General features: G+C 45.8%; 1 protein-coding gene across 1 annotated transcript in view; it reads right to left on the reverse strand.

Annotated features, from left to right (window-relative positions):
- Positions 1-22,116, reverse strand: part of LOC147751240 (sodium-coupled monocarboxylate transporter 1-like) — a 127,560-nt gene that overhangs the window by 11,765 nt on the left and 93,679 nt on the right. The window contains exons 11-12 of the mRNA XM_086919127.1: positions 8,259-8,345; positions 6,127-6,329 (exon numbers count right to left, since the gene is read on the reverse strand). Coding sequence (XP_086775253.1) covers positions 6,127-6,329; positions 8,259-8,345 — 290 coding nt within the window. The remainder of the gene's footprint in view (positions 1-6,126; positions 6,330-8,258; positions 8,346-22,116) is intronic.

Raw genomic sequence — 22,116 nt, forward strand, 5'->3', positions numbered from 1 at the left:
AATATCTCTTAGCTCGACGAGGGAACACACCCATCTTGCCGCCAGCAGAGTGGAATCACTGCGGCCACGCCCACCCCCCTCTGGCCACGCCCCCTTGCAACCTTACTTAACGCGCACTGAACTGCTAGCGCGACTTGAGAAATTGCAAGCTCCTGAGGCGGAAGCCGGGAGAATCGCTAGGTTTTTAAACTTTTGTGTGTAAAATATTATATTGCTTTTAAAAATTACCTACCACTTCTCCTACTCCCTGCACAGCAGACCTCAGCGCTGACGAGGGAACACACCCATATTGCCGCCAGCAGAGTGGAATCACTGGGGCCACGCCCACCCCTCTCTGGCCACGCCCCCTTGCAACCTTACTTAGCGCGCGCTGAACTGCTAGCGCGACTTGAGAAATTGCAAGCTCCTGAGGCGGAAGCCGGGAGAATCGCTAGGTTTTTAAACTTTTGTGTTTAAAATATTGTATTGCTTTTAAAAATTACCTACCACTTCTCCTACTCCCTGCACAGCGGACCTCAGCGCTGACGAGGGAACACACCCATATTGTCACCAGCAGAGTGGAATCACTGCGGCCACGCCCACCCCCTCTGGCCACGCCCCCTTCACACTATAAAAAATGTGTATCCATCGGAAGTGCAGCGGACGAGCGCAGCGGGCGCGCCGGTTGCGCGCCGAATTTGCACCTAAGGCAAGCCCGTCTGGGCCCGTCCGCGACCGGATCGCGCCCAGGGCCTGCCATGCTGCCAGTGAGCAGCCACACACAAGTAGGACAGTTTGGACCAGCGCTGAACTATTGCCACTGAATGCAGCTAAACCATGTCAAGCGTCCAGGCTCGATCTCACTAACCCTGATCTACCACCCTCCTGCTCACTGTGTAACAAACCACTTTGCGATGCTTCACCTCCAATAAACACTTACTCAAAAAGACTAAACTGTCTGACAGCTAACACCTCTACCACTCTCTTCAGAGCTGGGCTACTGAACTGTAGATCCCTCCCTAAACATGCAGACGATATCTATCTGCTAATAGCGGACTCTGAGTGGGACGCCTTATTTCTTACTGAAACTTGGCTCAGTGAGGACAATATGGCATCCATTCCTCTGGCTGTCCCGCCTGGATTTAAACTAAGCTTCTCAAACAGAGAGAAGAACAGAAGAGGTGGCGGAGTGGCTATTATCTTCAAGGATAAATACGCCTTGTCTTCCTCTACACCGACTAGTCTCCCTGGCATAGAGGGGCTACATTTCTGCCTTCAAATCAATCCCCATCTGTCTTCAGCTGGCCTGATCATTTACAGACCCCCGGACTGCTCCCCGTCCCACACCGGTGAACTTATGGACTTTATAGTCCAAAGCACTCTAATCCACCCACACTACATTGTAGTCGGTGATTTTAATGTTCCTGCAGACAGGCCGGATTGCCTTCAGGCCACTCAACTTATTACCACGCTGCAAGCGGCCAATCTAACCCAAATTATTTCTGGACCTACGCACCAGGCAGGCCATATGCTAGACCTCATTTTTTCCAACATATTGGATACTTCAGCTAAACCCCCGTTGCCACTGCTATGGACGGATCACTTCCTAATCCCATTCTCAATCTCATTCCCATCCTACTCTCAGACAACAGGGAAACGCTCCTATGTGCGGAGAAAATAAGATAACTTATCAGCCGGGACCCTATGCCCCGCTCTCGCAGCTGCCCCCCTACTACTGACCTCAGACGTGGACTTTGATGCAATGCAGCTGAATCACTGGATAGGCAACATAGTGGATTCTATTGCTCCTCCTAAAGTAGCCACATCACGTAGAGAATCCCCTTCCGCCCCTTGGTTCTCCACAGAACTGAAGGCTGAAAAAAGCAAATGCAAAAGGCTAGAGCGCCTCTGGCGGGCTAACTACTCTGGATCAGCTAAAATCTGTTACAAAAAAGCCCTACACAGTCTACATCAATCCATAAAAAAAGCCCAAAAAGTATTCATTGTGTCCTCTATTCAGCAAGCGGAGCAATCTAGCAAAGAAGTTTTTTAAATTGTTCAATCCTTTTTTAAACCTAGGGCTATTGAGACGGAAATCATCCCGTCCGCTAGACTCTGTGAAGACATCTCTGATTTCTTTGACAAAAAAATCATGAAGGTCTAGGACTCCTTCACATGCCCCGAGCCTACAGCTATGGCGGACCTCGACAATACTGAGATTCCCATCCCTCCCTTAACTCAATTTCATCCTATCACCCGCGATGAGGCACTGAGAGAACTACAAAAATGCAAATCCGGGGCTCCTGATGACCCCTGCCCACCCAAACTCTGGAAAATGATGTTGGATGCAATTGCTGCACCACTCCTACATATTTGGAACACGTCCATCGAGACCGGCACGTTTCCTGATTGCTGGAAACATGCTACACTTCTCCCTCCGAAAAAAAAAGCCTAATGATGCTCCTGATGACCTGAGTAATCTCCGTCCCATCTCCCTACTAGCAGCCCCAGGTAAAATGCTTGATAAGCTGATTCAACGTCAACTAAACAGCTTAATCAAAAAAAAAGGAACACTACATGAAACACAGTCAGGTTTCAGGGCCGGCTTCAGCACTGAGACGGCCCTTATCGAGGTTTCTGAGTCGATCAGGTGGTCCCTAGATTCAGGAGCATCAGCTATGCTGGTGCTCCTCGATCTATCTGCCGCATTTGATACAGTGGATCACGGCAGACTGCTGCTCAGGATGAAGGACATAGGTCTGGAAGATAAGGCATTGAGCTGGATGCACTCTTATCTCACATACCGCTCTCAGAAAGTGGCACTGGGTGCCTTCTCCTCTAAGCCAAAACGCCTTTGGTGTGGTGTCCCCCAAGGGTCGGCACTCAGCCCGCTACTTTTTAATACTTATTTAGCCCCACTCTTCACCATGATTGCCAAATGAGGGGTCAAGGCGATTTCGTATGCAGATGATACGCAATTAGTCTTCCCCTATGCGGAGGTGTCAAAGGCAGCTTTTAGTAAAATAAAGGGCTGCCTCCGAGATGTAGCCAGCTGGATGAATACTAACAAATTAAAACTGAATGCAAGCAAAACGGAGGTACTATTCTTTAAAAAAAGTACTCACCCCTCCCCCGACCTATGGTGGCCTCCCGAAATGGGCCCAGCACCAACCCCCGGAACAAGTGCAAAAATTTGGGCGTAAGATGGGAAGAGAATCTCTCTTTCTCCTCTCACATACAACAGGTCACTACGGGATGCCTCCATAAACTCAGAAACCTCCGGAAATTTCTTTCCTTTTTACCAGTTGAGTGTCGCAAAATGGTCGTCCATGCGACAGTCACATCCAGACCGGACTACTCGAACGGCCTCTACCTTGGCTTGCCAAAATATCTGGTGCAACGCCTGCAGATCATGCAGAATGCGGCTGCGAGACTGATAAAGCACATTCCGTTCAGACATCATATCTCTACGCGGTATGTTACACCTACAACGCAACTTTTACGTAGCATTCCGTTACAACGCAGATTTTACAACGTGGGATCCATTACATCGGATGTCATTACAATGCATGGCATTACATCGCAGATGCTATTACAACGCATACTATTACATCGTAAGTATTGGTAAGTATTTAATTTTTTTTTATTTTATTTAATATTATTTAATTGATTTAATTATTATTAATAATAAAAAAAATATTTATTTTTGTTTTTAAATATTATAAATTAAATATATTAATTTAAGTGATTTTTTAAATAAGTATGAGTATAGGAGTATATGTTTTGGGGTACTGAGGTATATGTTTTGGGGTGTTTGGGTATTTATAGGTTTTAGGGCAGGGTTTGGGTTTTGGGGTACAGGGGTGTTTTTAGGTTTTAGGGCAGGGTTTGGGTTTTGGGGTACAGGGGTGTTTTTAGGTTTTAGGGCAGGGTTTGGGTTTTGGGGTACAGGGGTGTTTTTAGGTTTTAGGGCAGGGTTTGGGTTTTGGGGTACAGGGGTGTTTTTAGGTTTTAGGGCAGGGTTTGGGTTTTGGGGTACAGGGGTGTTTTTAGGTTTTAGGGCAGGGTTTGGGTTTTGGGGTACAGGGGTGTTTTTAGGTTTTTAGGGCAGGGTTTGGGTTTTGGGGTACAGGGGTGTTTTTAGGTTTTAGGGTAGGGTTTGGGTTTTGTGGTACAGGGGTGTTTTTAGGTTTTAGGGTAGGGTTTGGGTTTTGGGGTACAGGGGTGTTTTTAGGTTTTAGGGCAGGGTTTGGGTTTTGGGGTACAGGGGTGTTTTTAGGTTTTAGGGTAGGGTTTGGGTTTTGGGGTACAGGGGTGTTTTTAGGTTTTAGGGTAGGGTTTGGGTTTTGGGGTACAGGGGTGTTTTTAGGTTTCAGGGTAGGGTTTGGGTTTTGGGGTACAGGGGTGTTTTTAGGTTTTAGGGCAGGGTTTGGGTTTTGGGGTACAGGGGTGTTTTTAGGTTTTAGGGCAGGGTTTGGGTTTAGGGATAATTAAATTATATTTACCATTTTAAAATATATTTAATAAATTAAATTAATTATTTTACATTAATTACATTTTTAATTAAATTAATTAAATTAAATAAATTAATATTTTTAATTTAATTTAATTTCAGTATAAAAAATATGTACATGAAACTAATTACTTTTTTTTAATTAAATTAAATTAATTACAATTTTTAATAAAATTACATTTATTAAATAGATATTATTTTATTAAATTAAATTAATGACAATTTTTAAATGTCTTTTAATTAAATTATTTAAAAAAAATTAATTACAATAAACTAAATAACATTTTTAAAAAAAGGTATACTTACCTATACTTACGATGTAATGCCATGCGTTGTAATAGCATCTGCGATGTAATGCCATGCATTGTATTGACATCCGTTGTAATGGATCCCGCGTTGTAAAATCTGCGTTGTAACGGAATGCGTTGTAACACAACGCGTTGTACTGACACCAATCCCTCTACGCATCTGCGCGAACTGCACTGGCTCCCAGTGGCGAGCAGAATAAAATTCAAAGCTCTTACCCTGGCGTTCAGAGCACAAAAATGGACCTGCCCCAACTATTTAAAACTCAGACTTCCCCGCCACCATCAAGAGAGACACCTGCGATCTAACTCCCTGCTCCAGTTAGCTGTTCTACGAGTTAGGAAAGCTAGACTTGGCGGCAGATCTTTCACTGTTGGCACGGCGAAACTCTGGAACACCCTTCCCTTTGCCATCCAATCTGCTACGACAGAAGCTAGTTTTAAGAAGCTTCTAAAGACCTGTTTTTTTTGCAGAAAGCCTAAGCAATTCACCTTGCATCCTGCCCTGCTGATAAAGTTCTCTTTAGCGCCGGGACACCTCCTTGAGAGGTAGCTGTTCGCGCTCTACAAGAATCAGTATTAATATTATTATTATTACATCAATTTAGCCGGCACCTTTGCCTTTCTGGCTGAGAAGCTCACCGCCTCCAGTGGCACTTAGTACATCTTCATCCATGATCTAATCACAACATATATGAAGAAGTGCAAAAAAACAAGGCAACAGGCCTTCTCCCTCTGTGTACTCAGGATCTTGAACAACATCCACATATCCACGTGAGACACCTGTTTAAAGAACACTACATCATGTTGCAGCAGCAGCCATAGTCACTTTTAGAAGCTAGCTACCCTTCAATCACACATTGACTATGTCTTTGCCATTGACTGTGTAGAGCACTCTTCTAGCTTTCCGCTGATTGCACTGTACATATATACATACATAGTGAGGCTCACTTGGAGCAAAGGAGATGGCATTTTTTTAGTAAATTACATGAGAAAAGTCGTGGGGTGTGGACAGGTGTACGTCACAAAAGGGTGGAATCGTCTAATGGCCAAATACCTTTGGTGGAGTAATTGCTTTATTACCAAGCACGAGGTCATCTATTTTAAAACGTTTTTGTAATCCGAGGTATGCATAGACCATTTCAATATTCCAAAGCATCTTTGACTCCTTCCCCACAACCTATATACATTTCCAATTAGGTCCTCATCTCCATTTCCCCATTTGACTCACTCCTTTCCCTTTAGTCCTTGCCTCTCTAATTTTCACCTTGTCATCTGTTCTCTTATTTCTTCTGTCTGCTCCTGGCGAGCAGAAGACACATCTCTCACCTGTCCAAGTCTGTGGTTGTTGTAAGGGATGTTATGGCAGGCATTTCCGTTGTTAAGGTCCAGTTGTTGTTGATGGTAAAGTTGCACCCAGCAGTTGTAAGATCTAATGGCAAACTTCTTTCTGGAAGGGGAGGATAAATCTGAGATCCGATACCGACCCACAAGGAAACAGCGAACCCGGCAAGGAGACCTATGATGGAGCCCTGAAACAAAAGAGAATGTTTTTTAGTAATGATAAAGTAGAAGAAAGAAATGTAGTATCTGATAATCTATCGGAGCACCTTTTTGTGTCATCGGGATGATGTCGGCGAATAAAAGAATGTGAAACAATGTTTCAAAATGTCAGTAAACAATGCGAAATGATACACACAAAAGAGACTGTGAAAAAGCTAACCTGGGCACAAGCAAAGATGATGAAAACACGGCCCAGGGAAAACATCCACGGTGTGGACAGGAGTTAGGGGCATTGGGTGGTGGCCCGCAGGTGGGAGTCCACTACCCAAACACACCTGTTGATGACCTACCTCTGTTAAACTGGCACATTAAGCACTGCGGTACAATACACAACAAAATGACCTCAAGGAGACTAAAACATATTTACAATTTTTTGAGGGACGCGTTAACATTATCTGCAGTGGTCTGATTCAGGTGGCACCGCACACCTTTAGGCCAGATTTGATTGTTTTCCCTTTGAAAGGGTGTCTCATGTCCTTAGAACAAAGAAAGGCGTTTGTCATGAGTAATTTACACTGTCTAGCATTTGCCCGGAATACTCTAAACCTGGCTGTCCCCTCTTTAGGTCTCAACCTCCAGACACCTTAGGTGTCTCTTGTCAAAGACCTGTTGTCTACAGTACAATCTATAGTGTGGGCAGTGGATCAGACCTTGGTCGTGACTGGGCAGCTTCCATCTCAATCTCGGTTCCCTTCTCAATACTGCTATTGAATGTTTGCCTCATCACTGTAGGGGAATGGATCACTTTGTTCTCTCCCCTCTGTTCTCAAGCCCTCCGCTCCCACGCGGCTTTGCTACCCCACTCCTTCCCACCCGTTTCATTATTGATTTTCAGTTGCTTTCATATTACTTGTGCATGGGCATGGCAGATGAATACTGCTACCAGGACACTCTATTTCCGATCTTTTGCGCCCCATTCCTATCTACACCCTCTTTTTATATTTACTTTGGTTTCCTTTTTCCGTGGCCTGGTAGCTTTACACTGCTGCAAGGTTACTGGCTTTTGGGTTCCCGTACTCTGCACCATCATTTCCCCCCACAACCTTTTGCCCCCAATGCCAAGCTTTTTTTGGGGGGGGGGTCTATTACTTCAGAGGGCCCAGCAGCTTCACGCAGCTAATGTGCTGCTTGCTTTTCCATCACCTCTCAGGAGCATTCTTTATTTTTTTTCATTTACTGTTCCTAGATGGCCATCCATCTCCTTAGAAAGGTAAATTAAAATACAGTAAAAAATAGCCACCACGTATTAGTGCATCAGCATGACAGCCATTTTAAAACTATTTTTCTCTCCGTTTGAGAAAAATTATCCGACTATGGCCCCCACATTTGCGTGTTCAAGCCCTGCCACTATCTTTAAATGTTTTTTTCTTGGAGCAAAAGAAAAAAATCATGCAAAGTGGCCTCCTGCAGAAGCTATTTTTGTTCTGTTTAAGAAAAACTATTACATAATGCCTCCAAATACACGTACAGATTTGAACATGGTGAAGATCTAGAGAGAAAAAAACATTTGCAAAGCCAATAGGTTTCATGGGAGAGACATAATGACTTTGGCAATGCTTGTTATCAATCAATGGCCCAGAACTTGAGACATTCATTACTTTACCTATAGAATCTTGATTATATTATTTGACTTTAGAATGCATATAGAAAATTACTGCCCGATTTAGATCATGGCTGACGCACATCGGAACATGATGAGTGTTTATGGTGATGGTTTTACATTGGCCATATATCAATTCACACATGCATAAAAACTATGGTATAAGTTATTTGTCCTTACAATAAAGTGATGCAAAAGAAAACTTACCAAAGTCAATGTATCCTTCTGTTAAAAGAACATTATTCACTCTACATATAGATCTCCATTTTTATAAACAAATTCTGATGCTTGTACTTACTACTGGTGTTGCGCAAGGGAACAAAATGCCGAGGGAGAAGAGCCCCAGCAGAGGGCCTCCGACCATGCCGAAGATGGAGAGCGCCGCCTGAAGAAGGAGAGGGAAGACTTGATCAGTTCTATTGCTCTATATTCAGTGTAGAGTACATTATGCGCACAGCTGTGTATAAAACAAGACACCCCAACCAAGGAAGGGTCTTCAGAAATTTACTATAGCAGCAGTTAATTGCCAGCATGTAGGATACATTGGTAAAATACAGCCAAATCTTCAGCAGAAGTATTTTGAGGTGGAATCTACTGAAATCCAGCAATTCTGAAGTTCCTGCCTGCGGCCGGAACATCCCATATAATACTAATGCATATGCTCAGTGCCTGGAATTCCCCCCAGTAGCCGCATCGTGTTGAGCTGACCTGCCCGGAGGCGCGCGCCCGTCCTATGCCTCCACGGAGGTAATTCACTTAACCCAACATTTCTCTGAGTTAATGCTTTAAATCCGATAGGATCGCTTGGAAACAGAGAGCAAGGCTTCCCTCGTTCTGTTTCTTCGCTACGCTATCTGAAAATAAAGTAATAAATCAGAGATATCCGATTAACTCACTTTACGCACTGCAGGCAAATAAAACAGGCACTGAGCGCTACGGCAGCAAAGTCCATCAGGATACGATCTTGACAAGGAGGCAAATGAACAGTATTTGCATACCAGACTTTTCATGCTAATTCTAAAAATAAAAAAATAAAATGGAATTCAACCTAGTTCCTGTCCGAGCAGAAAACGTCACTCATGCCTGCTCTTTGTATTCTCGAACCCTAGACTGCTCCGTATTGAAGTGCACCCTGAAGTGTAACAACAGCAACCACATACCTCCTATTGGCCATCCACTATTTCAGAACCTTGGCTACTTGTAAATTGTAAATTGATACTTGTATAGCGCACTACTCACCCGCAAGAGTCTCAAGGCGCTTGTATGAATACCGCTGTGGAACCCATCCTGGCTTTCCCTGTGAGACGTCCACTCCTGGGCACCCCCAAGGTGGAGGCCAGGCATCCTTAGCATTGTGTGGGCCGTTGTGGAGATTAAGCAAGCTATTGCCCAGAGTTGCAGAGTGGGACTCCATGATTGGAATAGGCACCGAGGCGAGAATTATCAGGCCCGTGGAATTTTGAGCCCAAGACCCGCCGAGGCGGGGAATTGAACCCTGGTCCCGGGCTAGACCTCTGCATCAGGGTCTGCCGCTCTAATCATTGAGCCACACTTCTCCACCCCCTACTTGGAACATGAAGGGGTCCCACCATGTCACCGTAAGGAATGTCCCAGCACCATCTAGTGAAGTTACTGTAGCACGTTACCAGTGGCTGCTCCTCCGCTAAGGTGGAGGAGTGTCGCCCCACTGCCAGGAACAGCTAGGAAAGGAAAAGATAAAATGAAAATAACTATCTTATTATCATTTTATTTTTTCCTCCTGCTGCGGCAGTGCATGAGGAGGCGGAGCGGAGCTGCAGGGGAGGATTGGTAGACCCTCCTGTGCGCGATTACTGTTTGGTCGCCCCTCTGGGCCGCCCAAAACAGTCATGCACACTCCCCTGTTCTCCATGCAGGCCGCATTACAGCCTACATGGAGAACATGCTAACCTCTCCAGCCCCTGGGTGAGCGCTGTGTCATGGCCCTCATAACAAGCACAATGCTCCATTGGAGTGTTGTGATTGGCTTAGGAGTGCGAGCCTAGCTGCCTGCTTCCTGTTCCGACCTGGAGTCGGACACAAGTAAGCAGGAGAGAAGATGCAGGACCTGGCGGCAGCAAGGTATGCTTTATTATTACTTTTTTTAGGTCTCGCCTCCGCAGCGCGCATGCGCTGCAGAGGATAGAGACCTTCTGCCATCGGTAGAGCTTTTCAGTCAAAAACGTGCACCCGTTGCATTGCTTCCAATGGCAACACGTGCACTTCTGGCTATTCACTCGCGAGAGCGAGCAGCTGGCGCCAAATGTTATCAATAATCGGGCGCTATCCCCTCGTTCCCGCGAGGGAATCGCACCGGCCCCCTCCTCTCTCCCCTACCCCATGCTGCCATCGAAGGCGGCGCCAGGACACAATGGATACGGCACTGGGAGGTATCTACAACTCGAAGCGCTCGTTTGCACACAGGAACCAGATATCAACGCAGTTTGCAAACAAGCTGTTTATGTGTTCTGCACACAATCACTGATGCATGTTCCAAATAACCCCTGCACATAACGAGTAAGCAGCTTGTTCACAAAACTGCAGACAGCAGCCCCCAATCTAACTCTGCAGGCAACATACACACAATCTCTGCAGACAACCTGTACCAAAACTGTATACACCTAAATATGCACTGCACGCAGCCAACTGACAGGTTCTGCGTGCCACTTTTATAACTGAACACACCTTTCACTAGAGGTGGGCGAGCCAACAGATTGCCAGGGGAATCTAAGCCAGAAACGAGCAAAGGGTCTGATGAGGCTCTTAGCAGCCCGTGCACGAAACGAGCAATCTAAATCGTGCAACAAACATCCTGTGAAAATATGATGGTCTCTTTAAAATTGAAAAAGATAGTTAACATACAGAGACGTTTGACCTCAGTACACCAGATTATTTTTGTACAGCCCACACCCTCAATTCGTGTATTGAAAGTTGCTCTCATATCTGACAACGAAGGAAAAGGGGGCTTTGTAAACTAAAATATTTTCCTAGGATCACACAGTTTGGGAAAGCGGGGAAGCCAGTATTGGTCCAAGGTTTTCTGGTTTCACATTATGCAATTCACCCACTAGATGGCTAGCTGGCTAGCTCCTTCACTTCTTTTTAATAGCAATGGTTTATGATTTCTTTTTGATTCTTGGAGCGTCATGGTAGAATGTAGGTGTCAGGCAGAAGCCACATTGAAGCTCGGCAAGTTTTGGGCTTGGGAATCGAAGAGGACCTCGAGCTTGGCCCGAGCCAGGCCTCCGGATCAAGTCTTCAGTGGCTCGCCCACTGCTACATTTCACACAAACCGGCTGTAGCCTAAATACAAGCTGCCTGCCTGGGCACAGCCGGCGCACCAGCTCTACTCACAACCAGTGCACAAGCACCTCACACACCAGCCATGAAGACAGTCTGCACATCTTTTTCACTCAGAGCTCACAACCTCAACACAAGCTCTGTGCACATTTACACAACCAGTGTACAGCCTACACCCAAGTAATGCCCTCTACATAATCTCTGCACTCAACATGATCTCTGCACATAACTTCTTAGTTTCTCCACACAACTTGCCTCTAACGGCAAACCACCTGTACACAGCATGTACATGAAGTATACCAACAATATCTTCAAAACGCCTAAAATAACTGGTAAATAAACTATCCAAAATGCTTACACTGCTCAGCCACAAAGAGTTGTATGCACCCAGCTCACAAGCTGTACTACACACGAAAAATCTTCTAAACACAACCTATACTTGAACTGCCAAGGCGCAACCTGTTAACAACATATGCGCATAACCTGTACACACAATCTCATATAAATTCTGTGCACGCCCTTCTCGTGCGTGGCATACAGCCTGTACACATGACTTGTTGTGTTCTGCAGACAATCTTTGCACGCCTGCACACTAGTACACTACCTCTGCACACATTCGCAGAACGTGCATATAATGTACAACCCGTGTACAAGGCTGTAGCCTTAAAAATAAAACACCCTCCACTTAGAACCATATACCAATTGACAGTAAGTGAGGTGAGTGAGTCTGCCAGGCACTCATGGAAGAGTTCTCCCAGAAAGTATTCAGAAATGCTCTTCCTGTCATCCATCCTTCTTTCCGTCTGTTTTCCTCCTTTACTTCTCTTGATCCATATTTCTGGTTCTTTCCCACCTTTATTTCCTTATTTTTCTCCAGCGTTCTGTCAGTCTTTTTTTTTATGCATCCACTCATCCTTCATTTACACAGTCCTTTTGTCCATCCATTCTTCCTTCTTATCATCCATCTTTCTGTCTTTTTTCTTCCTTTCTAATCCATTCACGTTTCTTCTCTTCCATCTCTCCTCCCATCTTTTCTTCATTCTTTATTTAAACCTTCCACCTATTAGTCTCTTCCCATATTCATGCTTCTATCATCCATCCATTCTGCTCTACATCTTCCCATTCATGCACACCAGCCATCACCCAGCCGTACTTCTCTCATCCCATCGTTCAGCTGCTCTTTTTCATTGGTTGCGTCACGCCACAGTTCCATCATACCGTCCTCTTGCAGCGTTATTCAAGAGCTTCTGCTTGGAGGTAGCAGTCTTGGATCAAAGCGAAAAAGAGCTTTGAACAAAATGTTAAAGGTTTCATATTAAACTGAACTTCCCAGTGGTACCCACCCCACAGCTCAAGCTGCTAAAGTAAGGGGTTGATGACGCCCCTGCCTGTATACGAACTGCGTACACAATTTGCACGCCATGTTTCAAACCTTTGCACACAAATTCCAAGCACACCTGGACCCATTTGTAGACAAGTTCTTGACTCAACCTTCATATACCTTGAACGCATTATGCACCTAAGCTTTGCATGCAACGTGTTTGCCACTTGCACACAACCTACACGTAACTTCTACATACGCTGTGTACCTGTGGTGCACACCCCTCTACAAGCTCGGCACATTCAGCCTGTGTGCATTCAGCATGTGGGCAACAGGTACAGGTTCACTGTGTACAGAATCTGTGCCCAGCCTGTACACACCAGCACACGACCTACACAAAATAATGTTTCCAGGCTTCCTTTTAAAAAGTCCTAGAAAGACTATTTAGCATCAACCAAAGGGAACAGAATGAATTCATTTACAGCACTGACCAACATAGAAAACAGACAACGAGGCACTGAGGAGTAATTAAATGCAACATTTACGCACAGTATCCTGAGTTAATTAAATTGTTTTCTGTGTGCTGGCAACTAATCATGCACGTGAAAACTTGCCTCCTTCTGTGTTAGGTGGACTCTCTCTAATAACCAGGGTGTGCCAAAATTCCTGAATGCTGTTGGGACAGGTGGCAAAAAAACAGGAATGTCCCAGCAAACCTGGACATCTGGTCACCCTAGTGATAAGTTAAATACATAATGAACAGAGGTGGGTGAAAGGCAAAATAAGCATAGCGTGGTGCATCCATTAGTCGGCAATAATAATCACTCTAATCTCATAAGAGATAAGGACATAAGGGATTTAACCAAATTCAGTGAGTGGCAAAAAAAAGATCTTGCGAGGTAAAAGTGAACACACAGCAGTGGTCCGACAGATGGGGATGTTGGAACAGTATGTTGCAGAGAACAGGTGGCAGACTGGTGAAAGAGGAGGTGGTCAGAGCCAGGAACAAGCTCTTTCAAGATGTTCAGAATGCCTGATAGGAGCAGTATAGGAATAGACTAGCTCAGGCAGATTCAAGGTAGGATTAGCTAATTAGAACTAGGTTTTAAGAGAAGAGCTTTCATTTCGGCCTTGAAAACAGTCAATCAAGTAGTGATTCGAAATCCAGGAGACAGAGTTCCAGACGCTGATGGCACTCCCGCGCTGCTCTACAACCTGGCTAAAAAAAAAATGGCATAGCCATTAACTAGATCTCGCATAGGTGAGACCTACTGGCTTTGACAATGCTTGTCAATGTAGAGAATAGTGAAAGCCTGAAACCTCATCTTGTGTTAAATTGTTACTGCTCTAGCCGAATAGCTTTTGTATAGCGCGCATTAGTAGTCAGTCTGGGGTGCAACTTTCCAGGCATTTCAGTTGCTGGCTGGTGACTGATTCAGACTTGTCAAGATGTGAGGTCAAGATAACGACTGTGTCCTTTTTAATGAGTTGTACGTTTTCTTTGGGCGAGACCAGAGGACTGTACCAGATTGCTTAAACATTTCCTCGGTTGGCACGGGTCCCTGTTGGGCAACTATAAGTGTGTGAGAAGTAGTTGACCATTATGTAGGGGCTGAATGCCCAAATGTCCAATTAATTGTATGCTGTGGCTGTGTTGGAGGCATGTTCAGAGATCTATCATGATGTGTGATCTTGTAAGTTAGTATATGGAATGTCTTCATGTGCGGCGCAATTTAGAGCACGTTGACACCCACATAAAAAGCACATCTGCTGTGGTGTGTGTGTGATGTTCTGCCTAAATAGTGCTTTTAGATCTTCTGCGTTTGCCAAGTGACGTGCTATTTGGTGTATGTGCTTTCGTTGGTATACTGACACCCAGCAATACAATGAATTTGAGAAGGCCTCCTACTGAAAAATGAGAAAACTGTGGAGAGCACCTAAGAGTCGTGCAGACGGTGAACAGTAAAATGGTCTGATTGGATTGTGGGGCTTGCAGAGCACCTGTCGTTAGAGTCTGATTTAGTGCTGGGTGTAATGGGAAATATTACGATTTCTGTATGAGCTGCAAATCTAGTGGAGAGCCCAACAGCGGAACTGCCACCACTGAACTATCTATATGTGTCTGGTGTAATCTCCTCTGGTGTTAGGTCTTGCTCAACAAACAACAAGTTTTTCAGCTGTGCCAAACTCTTGAGCTGCCCTCGATTCTGTTTTAGTTTTAATTCTCAGCCGCACCTACTTCCTGTCAGCACATGCCCATTCAGAGAAAGAGCATCTTCTAGGAAATACCCCGTGGCTATGTTGCATATTATTTTAGAATTGAACCATCAGATAATTGGCTTTCTGCTGACTCGCTTAATCAAAACATCATCTGTTGGTTGAGCGGATAATTGATACAGATGCTCAGGTCTCCAGCCTTTTTAGGTCTCGCCTGGCGTTAGCAGCATGCATGTGTTGCTCTCGCCATGCGAGGGATTTTTGCAATCAATATGGATTTATAAGGGACTTGTAGCCTCGCCCCTGTTTCCCATTGGCTTGCATCATTGTTTATGGTAAATGATGGCGCCTGATTGGAAATCAGGCTTCTTGGTTACCTCCTTGCCACTTTTAGGACGACCCATTTGGACAGCCCGACGCCATCTTTATTCCTGTGACATGGGAGCTGCATTCCTTACAGCGGGTGCACCGCACATTAAAGCACATTGTCGCGATACAGTATGTTCACCAGTCCTGGCTCGATCGTACCTTTCGTCAAGACAGCAGAGCCCTATTAATTCCGTTATCATGACTTCATTTCCCCCTAGATGTCTTTGCAATTCCTGCGCCCTCTTGGCATCACAGTGTCATCATAACACCCGTGTCGCCGTAATTTCATCAACCCTCCTGACATTGACAAACTGTCATATCGTGACAGCAGAAGAGATGTGGATCAAAACCTCTCGCTCGCATTCCTGCAGCTGTTTCCCTCTCCACCCGTCCCATGCGTGCCTCCTCCCACCTCCTACAGCAGTGTCGAGGGGTTCTCCATAGCGCGAGAGCAATCGCTGCTTCTTCTCTGCACAGAAATTACATTCAAGAACAGAGTTGTTCCCACACCTTCGTTTGTCTTTTCTGACTGCGCCTCTTACACAGATTCTGGACTCTTCCTGCCCTTTCCACTGTACAACACTGCCCTCTCCTAGCTAAAGTACATACATCCGGTATATCTTCCCCTCTGGTCTAGTTTGTGACTTGACTGTGTCCCAGACTTGCCTGTCAACATAGGTGCTAGACTATGGCATATACACCAGAGTTGCAGTACCCGAGGCGGATTTCGAGTGACTTGCACAAGTGAGTGAAGTCTTGCACACATGAGCGAAGCGAGCCAGCCTGACGTCCTCTGAACTGGTTCGGAAGTTTTACAAAAAATAGGACCATTATATAATAAATGTTCAGCACTGTTTTCATATAAATTGGCTAAAGGCTGTATTTCTAGAGACATTTCTGAAACCTTCCAATAATGTCATTCTCTGCCATGTACACTGACCCTAGACAGGAGTGTTAGGTCCCTCAACCATCCCAAAAGTAGAATGAGAAAATAATTTGCAATGCAATAGGTCTCGCATTTACGCGAATTTAAGCTCTTGTCATTGTAAATGACAATGCCTTTTATTTATGCTTACGAAACCAAATCATAAATAAAACGCATTGTCATTTACAATGCAAATAGCCCAAACTTGCGGAAATGCGAGACCTATTGCATTGCAAATGCTTGTTTTAAGCAGTTTGCAGGACCCCTCCCCCACTAGCACTTGCCCCCCCCAACCCGCGAATCATGCCGGCCGCCCCTGCATGCTACTTAAATGGAGTAAAGCATCTTTGTCACCGTATGGAATGTTCCAGTACCATTTGGTAAAGTCACACCAGCATCATAGTTAAATGGAGTAAAGCCTCCATGTCACTGTAAGAAATGCCCCAGTACTCTCTGGAGAAGTTACAGTTACATCGTGGTTTCCAGGAGTAATGCATTCATGTCACCATATGGAACGTCCCAGAGCCCTCTGGGGAAGTTATGGAGGCATCTTAGTTCAGTGCAGTAGCATGCTTGTCACCTAAGAAATGCCCCAGCACCCTCTGGTGAAGTTACTACAGCATTGTGGTAAATGGAGTAAAGCAGCCATGTCACTATAAGGATGCCATAGCACCCTCTGGTGAATTACAGTGGCACTGTGGATCAGTGGAGTAATGCATCTACTATAGGGTCTTATGTTTGGCTTAGTGGTCAGCAGTTTGAATCTCACTATTTCTACACTGCCTTTCATCCTTCTATGGTAAATGAACTGGATAATGTCAAACTTCAGCCACGGCACAGGTCGAGGGTAAACACAGGTTGACAGCATCTAGAACGGGTCCCAATGTCATTTTCAGACAGCAGGGTACATTCAGCAGCGCCTGCACATTGTCAGCTTCCCTTCCAAACAGCAACGTGCAGGCAGGGAGGGGCTTATCAGTTTTCAGCTGGGACCAAACAAAGGCCACAGTTAAGGGGCCTATAGCACTCCTTTTGTTTCAGTATCCTAGGTGGGGGCTATCTGGAGTCTCACCCCTACATGCAAATGCAATGGAGGGGAAACAAAGGCACACATTTTGTTATTACTTCACAAGTACTCAGAAGCTTGCTTTTGACTTTTTTCAGTCTCAGTACCTATGAAATATGCATGCACTGTAAGAAGGCCAGATGTATTGGTCTGTCCCAGTATTTACACAAATATCAATTTAAATACTGCGATTTTCTTTTTTTTTCTTTTATAGCACTGTAACACTACTCATCCCAATGCAGGGTGTTACAGTGTTTTACATCACACATACACATTATACATTGACAATAAATCATAGATGTGTAAATCAATCTACAGGATGTGTTACATAAGACAATGAAGCTTACAGGGTATTGGAGTCTCGTGTTCTTCATAACTCACTGTGCTTTATTAGAAGGAATACAATTTATAAACTGAAAGTACCAAAAGAATCTCTGTGTTAAAAGCAGTAACCCACATACCCATTTATATAAAATACAAATCTGTCACCTATGTGTTACATGATGTGCTTTGCAGGAGATATATTAACAATCAATGCTACTTTGATTCAAAACTGGAACTCGACTAAACACAGATCTCTCCAGTAAATCCATCAATTTACAGAGTAATCTTACCATTATTATTATTCCCTGGGATTTACAGGGTACACAAAGACCTTTGCAGTTGGTGACTTTACCCCATCCATGAGGTATTGTAAAATGCAGACTTTGCAACCAATTCAGCCGAACAGACTTGCGGCTGCATTTCTCCTTGTTGCTGATTTCTTTTGAAAGAGTTAAAAAAAAGTAACAAAGACCATAGCACAATTTGTTAGATAATTCATATGACAGTGTCAAGGTGTCTAAAAGTCGATTAAGTTTCGATCCCTTACAAAGAGAGTACCAGGATCATCATCAGGACAAAGACATGTATGCCTGAGACTAATGCCTGTTGATCACTGTGTATCAAGTCAAGTCAAGTCAGAAATTTATATAGCGCGCTACATACCCAGAGGGTCTCAAGGCGCTTGAGGAAGGGATGGGAATTACTTGTCGAATATCCAGGTTTTAAGTTGCTTTTTGAATGTTAGGTGGTTCTGAGTGAGGCGTAGGTGAGTGGGGGAGTGAGTTCCAGGTTTTACCTGCGAGGTAGGAGAAGGATCTACCTCCCATGGTGGTTTTATTGATGCGAGGAATGGTAGCAAGGTCTTGGTTGGAAGATCGTAGCTGGCGAGGGGGGGTGTAGAAGGAAAGTCGTTTGTTGAGGCATTCGGGTCCAAGTTCGTAGAGTGCTTTGTGAGCGTGGGTTAGGAGGCGGAAGGTAATCCTCTTATTGACGGGGAGCCAGTGGAGGTTTTTCAGGTGGCTGGAGATATGGTCTTTGCGCGGGATGTCTAGTATGAGTCTGGCTGATGCGTTCTGGATGCGTTGGAGTTTTTTCTGGAGTTTTGCGGTGATACCGGCGTATAGGGTGTTTCCGTAGTCCAGGCGACTTGTGACCAGTGCATGGGTAACTGTTTTTCTGGTTTTGGTGGGGATCCAGCGAAATGTTTTTTTGAGTATGCGGAGGATGTTGAAGCATGAAGATGAGACTGCGTTGACTTGTCTGTTCATAGAGAGTGATGAGTCCAGGATGATGCCAAGGTTCCGTGCGTGGTCCGTCGGGATGGGTGCTTTTCCAAGGGCCTCTGGCCACCAAGAGTCGTCCCAGGCGGAGGGGGAGGTGCCTAAGAAAAGGACTTCTGTTTTGTTTGAGTTCAGTTTCAGACGGCTGTGCTTCATCCACTCTGCTACTTCTTTTATACCTTCATGTAGGTTGGTTTTGGCGGTGTTGGGGTCTTTGGTGAGTGATAGGATCAGTTGGGTGTCATCTGCGTAGGAGATGATGTTGAGGTTGTGTTGGCGAGCGATGGTTGCGAGGGGGCTCATGTATACGTTGAAGAGGGTGGGGCTGAGTGAGGAACCTTGGGGTACGCCGCAGATGACTTCAGTGGCCTCGGACTTGAATGGTGGGAGGCGGACGCTCTGGGTTCTACCGGTGAGAAATGAGGTGATCCATTCCAGTGCTTTTCCTTGGATTCCGATGTTTTTGAGACGCTGTAGAAGAGTTCTATGGCAGACTGTGTCAAAGGCTGCGGATAGGTCTAGGAGGATGAGGGCGACTGTGTCTCCATTGTCCAGTAGAGTTCGGATGTCGTCTGTTGCTGCGATGAGGGCGGTCCCGTGCTGTGTTTGGCTCGGAAGCCGGACTGTGAGGAGTCGAGGGATTTGTTGCTTTCGAGGAAGGCGGCGAGCTGGTTATTGACGGCTTTCTCGATGACTTTGGCCGGGAATGGGAGGAGCGAGATGGGGCGGTAGTTTTTGAGTTCGGTGGGGTCCGCTGTGGGTTTTTTCAGAAGGGCGCTGAGTTCGGCGTGTTTCCAGCTTTCCGAGAAGGTGGCGGAGTTGAGGGAGCAGTTGATGACATTTCGGAGGTGTGGTGCTATGATGGAGTCTGCTTTGTTGAAGATGTGGTGAGGGCATGGGTCTGTGGGGGATCCTGAGTGGATGGAGTTCATCAGGCGGATGGTGTCCTCGGTGGAGATTGGGTTCCAGTCGTTAAGGATGTTCGAGGGGGGTGAAGGTACGGCGGAAGATTGGGTGGGATGGTCTCCGGGTCGGTTGTCGAAGCTGTTGTGGATGTCTGCGATTTTGTTGTGGAAGAAGGAAGCTAGGGAGTCACAGAGGGCTTGGGAAGGGGTGATGTCGTTGGAGTTGGCTGATGGGTTGGTGAATTCTTTGACGATGTTGAATAGTTCCTTGCTGTTGTGGGCGTTGTTGTCTAGTCGGTCTTTGAATGCGGCTTTCTTGGCAGTCCGGATCAGTTGGTGGTTTTTGCGGGTGGCGTTTTTGAAGGCGTCCCTGGTGCTGGTGTTTGGGTCTTTTTTCCAGGCCTTCTCGAGGGAGCGGCAGAGTTTCTTCGATTTCTTAAGATCATCGTTGAACCAGGAGGCGTTTTTGCTGCCAAGTTTGATTTGACGTTTTTTCGGCGGTGCTAGGATGTCGGCGCTGTTGGATATCCATTGGGTGAGGTTAATCGCTGCTTGGTCGGGGTTTGAGGAGTGGGCAGGGGGGTTTTGAAGAAGCGATGAGGAGATCTGGTCGATGGTGATTTTGTTCCAGTTTCTTCGTAAAGTAGGTTGGGGTTGGTTGCGAGTGGTGGTTTTATTGTAGAAAAAGTGTACGCAGCTGTGGTCCGTCCACTGGAGGGTAGTGGTGTGACTGAAGGAGACATGTTTGCTGGAGGTAAAGATGGGGTCAAGTGTGTGACCTGCGATGTGGGTGGGCGTAGAGACAATTTGTTTGAGTCCGAGGTTGGCGAGATTGTCCCGAAGGGAGGTGGTGTTGCTGTCGTTGCTCTTTTCCAAGTGAAAGTTGAGGTCTCCTAGTAGGATGTATTCCTCGGAGGGGAGAGCGTGTGGGGTAATGAAGTCAGTGATAACGTCGCTGAATTTTGCACGGGGTCCTGGAGGCCTGTATAGGAGGGTGCCTCTGAGTGTGGTCTTGGGGTCGGTGTGGATCTGGAAGTGAAGGTGTTCGGCGCTGGTAAGGTTGACATCTATAGAGGCAGGCGCTGTGGCGCATGCCAATAGGAGGTCCACTACGGTGATCTGGTCACTAAGGTAAATTGCAGTTTATCTACAGAAGTATTGTAAATAATGCCAAGATTGGCAATCCGAGCAAAGGCTGGACAGTCTCCACAGTATGTTTGTTTCCTCAACAGGGGTCAAAATTCCTCAACATATGGCAGGAAAATAACCTTCACCGCCTAAAGTGCTTAAATACGAAACGTCATCGACTTTTAGACACCTTGACCCTGTCATATGAGTTACCTGACAAATTGTGCTATGGTGTTTGTCTTCATATTTGCTTGGCAATTTTTTATTCCTTAAAATTGCCTGGGTCTCTTTTTGGTCTTTTTTTTTTAATTTTAGTGTTTGTGTTTGTTGGACTTGTCAGCCTTAGGGTGGTGTTCCCCTATCTTTTTGCCATTGCGCCTCCCATTTTCACTGTACCTTTTTGTTGGACCTAGGACTATTGGCGCCTCACCACTGCTAAACAGTGCTGAAGTGCAGGTGCTCTACCCTAAAACCTTGTGACGCTAGCATATCTGCCACAAGCCCCTGCTACTGCAGTAAGGCTTAACTCTCCTAGCATTGGGAACCCCCCTTATGGGCTAATTGCTGACATGGACTTATTAAGTCTGTCATGTTTGGTCTTGTTGGAATCAGGGCGGGGAACCCTTTCCAATGATATATGGGGTTTGGGCCCTACTACGCTAGGGATCCCACTTTTGGAAAGTGGACCGTTTCCTGCCTACACTTAGATTGGGCACTGGAGACTCCTCCCTCCCCTCTGCATACTGATAGCTGCCTGGGTTGGGAGGTGGGAGTGGTGATTCACATCTTCTTCTCTTGGATGGGCTGTGATGGGCTGCCACTGTAGCCTTAACGCCCCTGTCGCTCGTCAATGTGACAGCCAGGTCAGGGAAGGCAGGGAACATACCAGAACGTCCTGGACTCTTCCAGAAGCCCCTGCCCCCAGACCCTTCCAGAGACTTCTACCACTTTCTACCCCCTAGACTGTAAGATATATAAGGAAGGGTCCTGGCCTCACTTCTTTGTTACAATGCTGGACCACGACAAAACCCTGCTGGAGTGAGGACTGCTGCGCAGGAGGATTGCCATTGGGAGGGAGGCTGACTGCTTCAAGGAACTGCTGCCCCACAACCTACTGAGCTGCCCTACTGTCTGCTAATTCTGCCCTGCTAGGGAGAACTGGAAATGACATCTCCAGAGTGTCTACACCACCCCTTTTAAAGACTGCCTCTGCAGAGCTCGGAAGAACAACAATGTTTTTCTTTAAGGAAGCCCCCTCTGCAGAGCTCATAAAGGCACCAAAGTGCTTCTCCTCTAAGAACTG

Source organism: Lissotriton vulgaris, chromosome 1_1 (assembly GCF_964263255.1).
Source record: "Lissotriton vulgaris chromosome 1_1, aLisVul1.2, whole genome shotgun sequence".
NCBI classification, from domain to species: Eukaryota; Metazoa; Chordata; class Amphibia; order Caudata; family Salamandridae; genus Lissotriton; species Lissotriton vulgaris.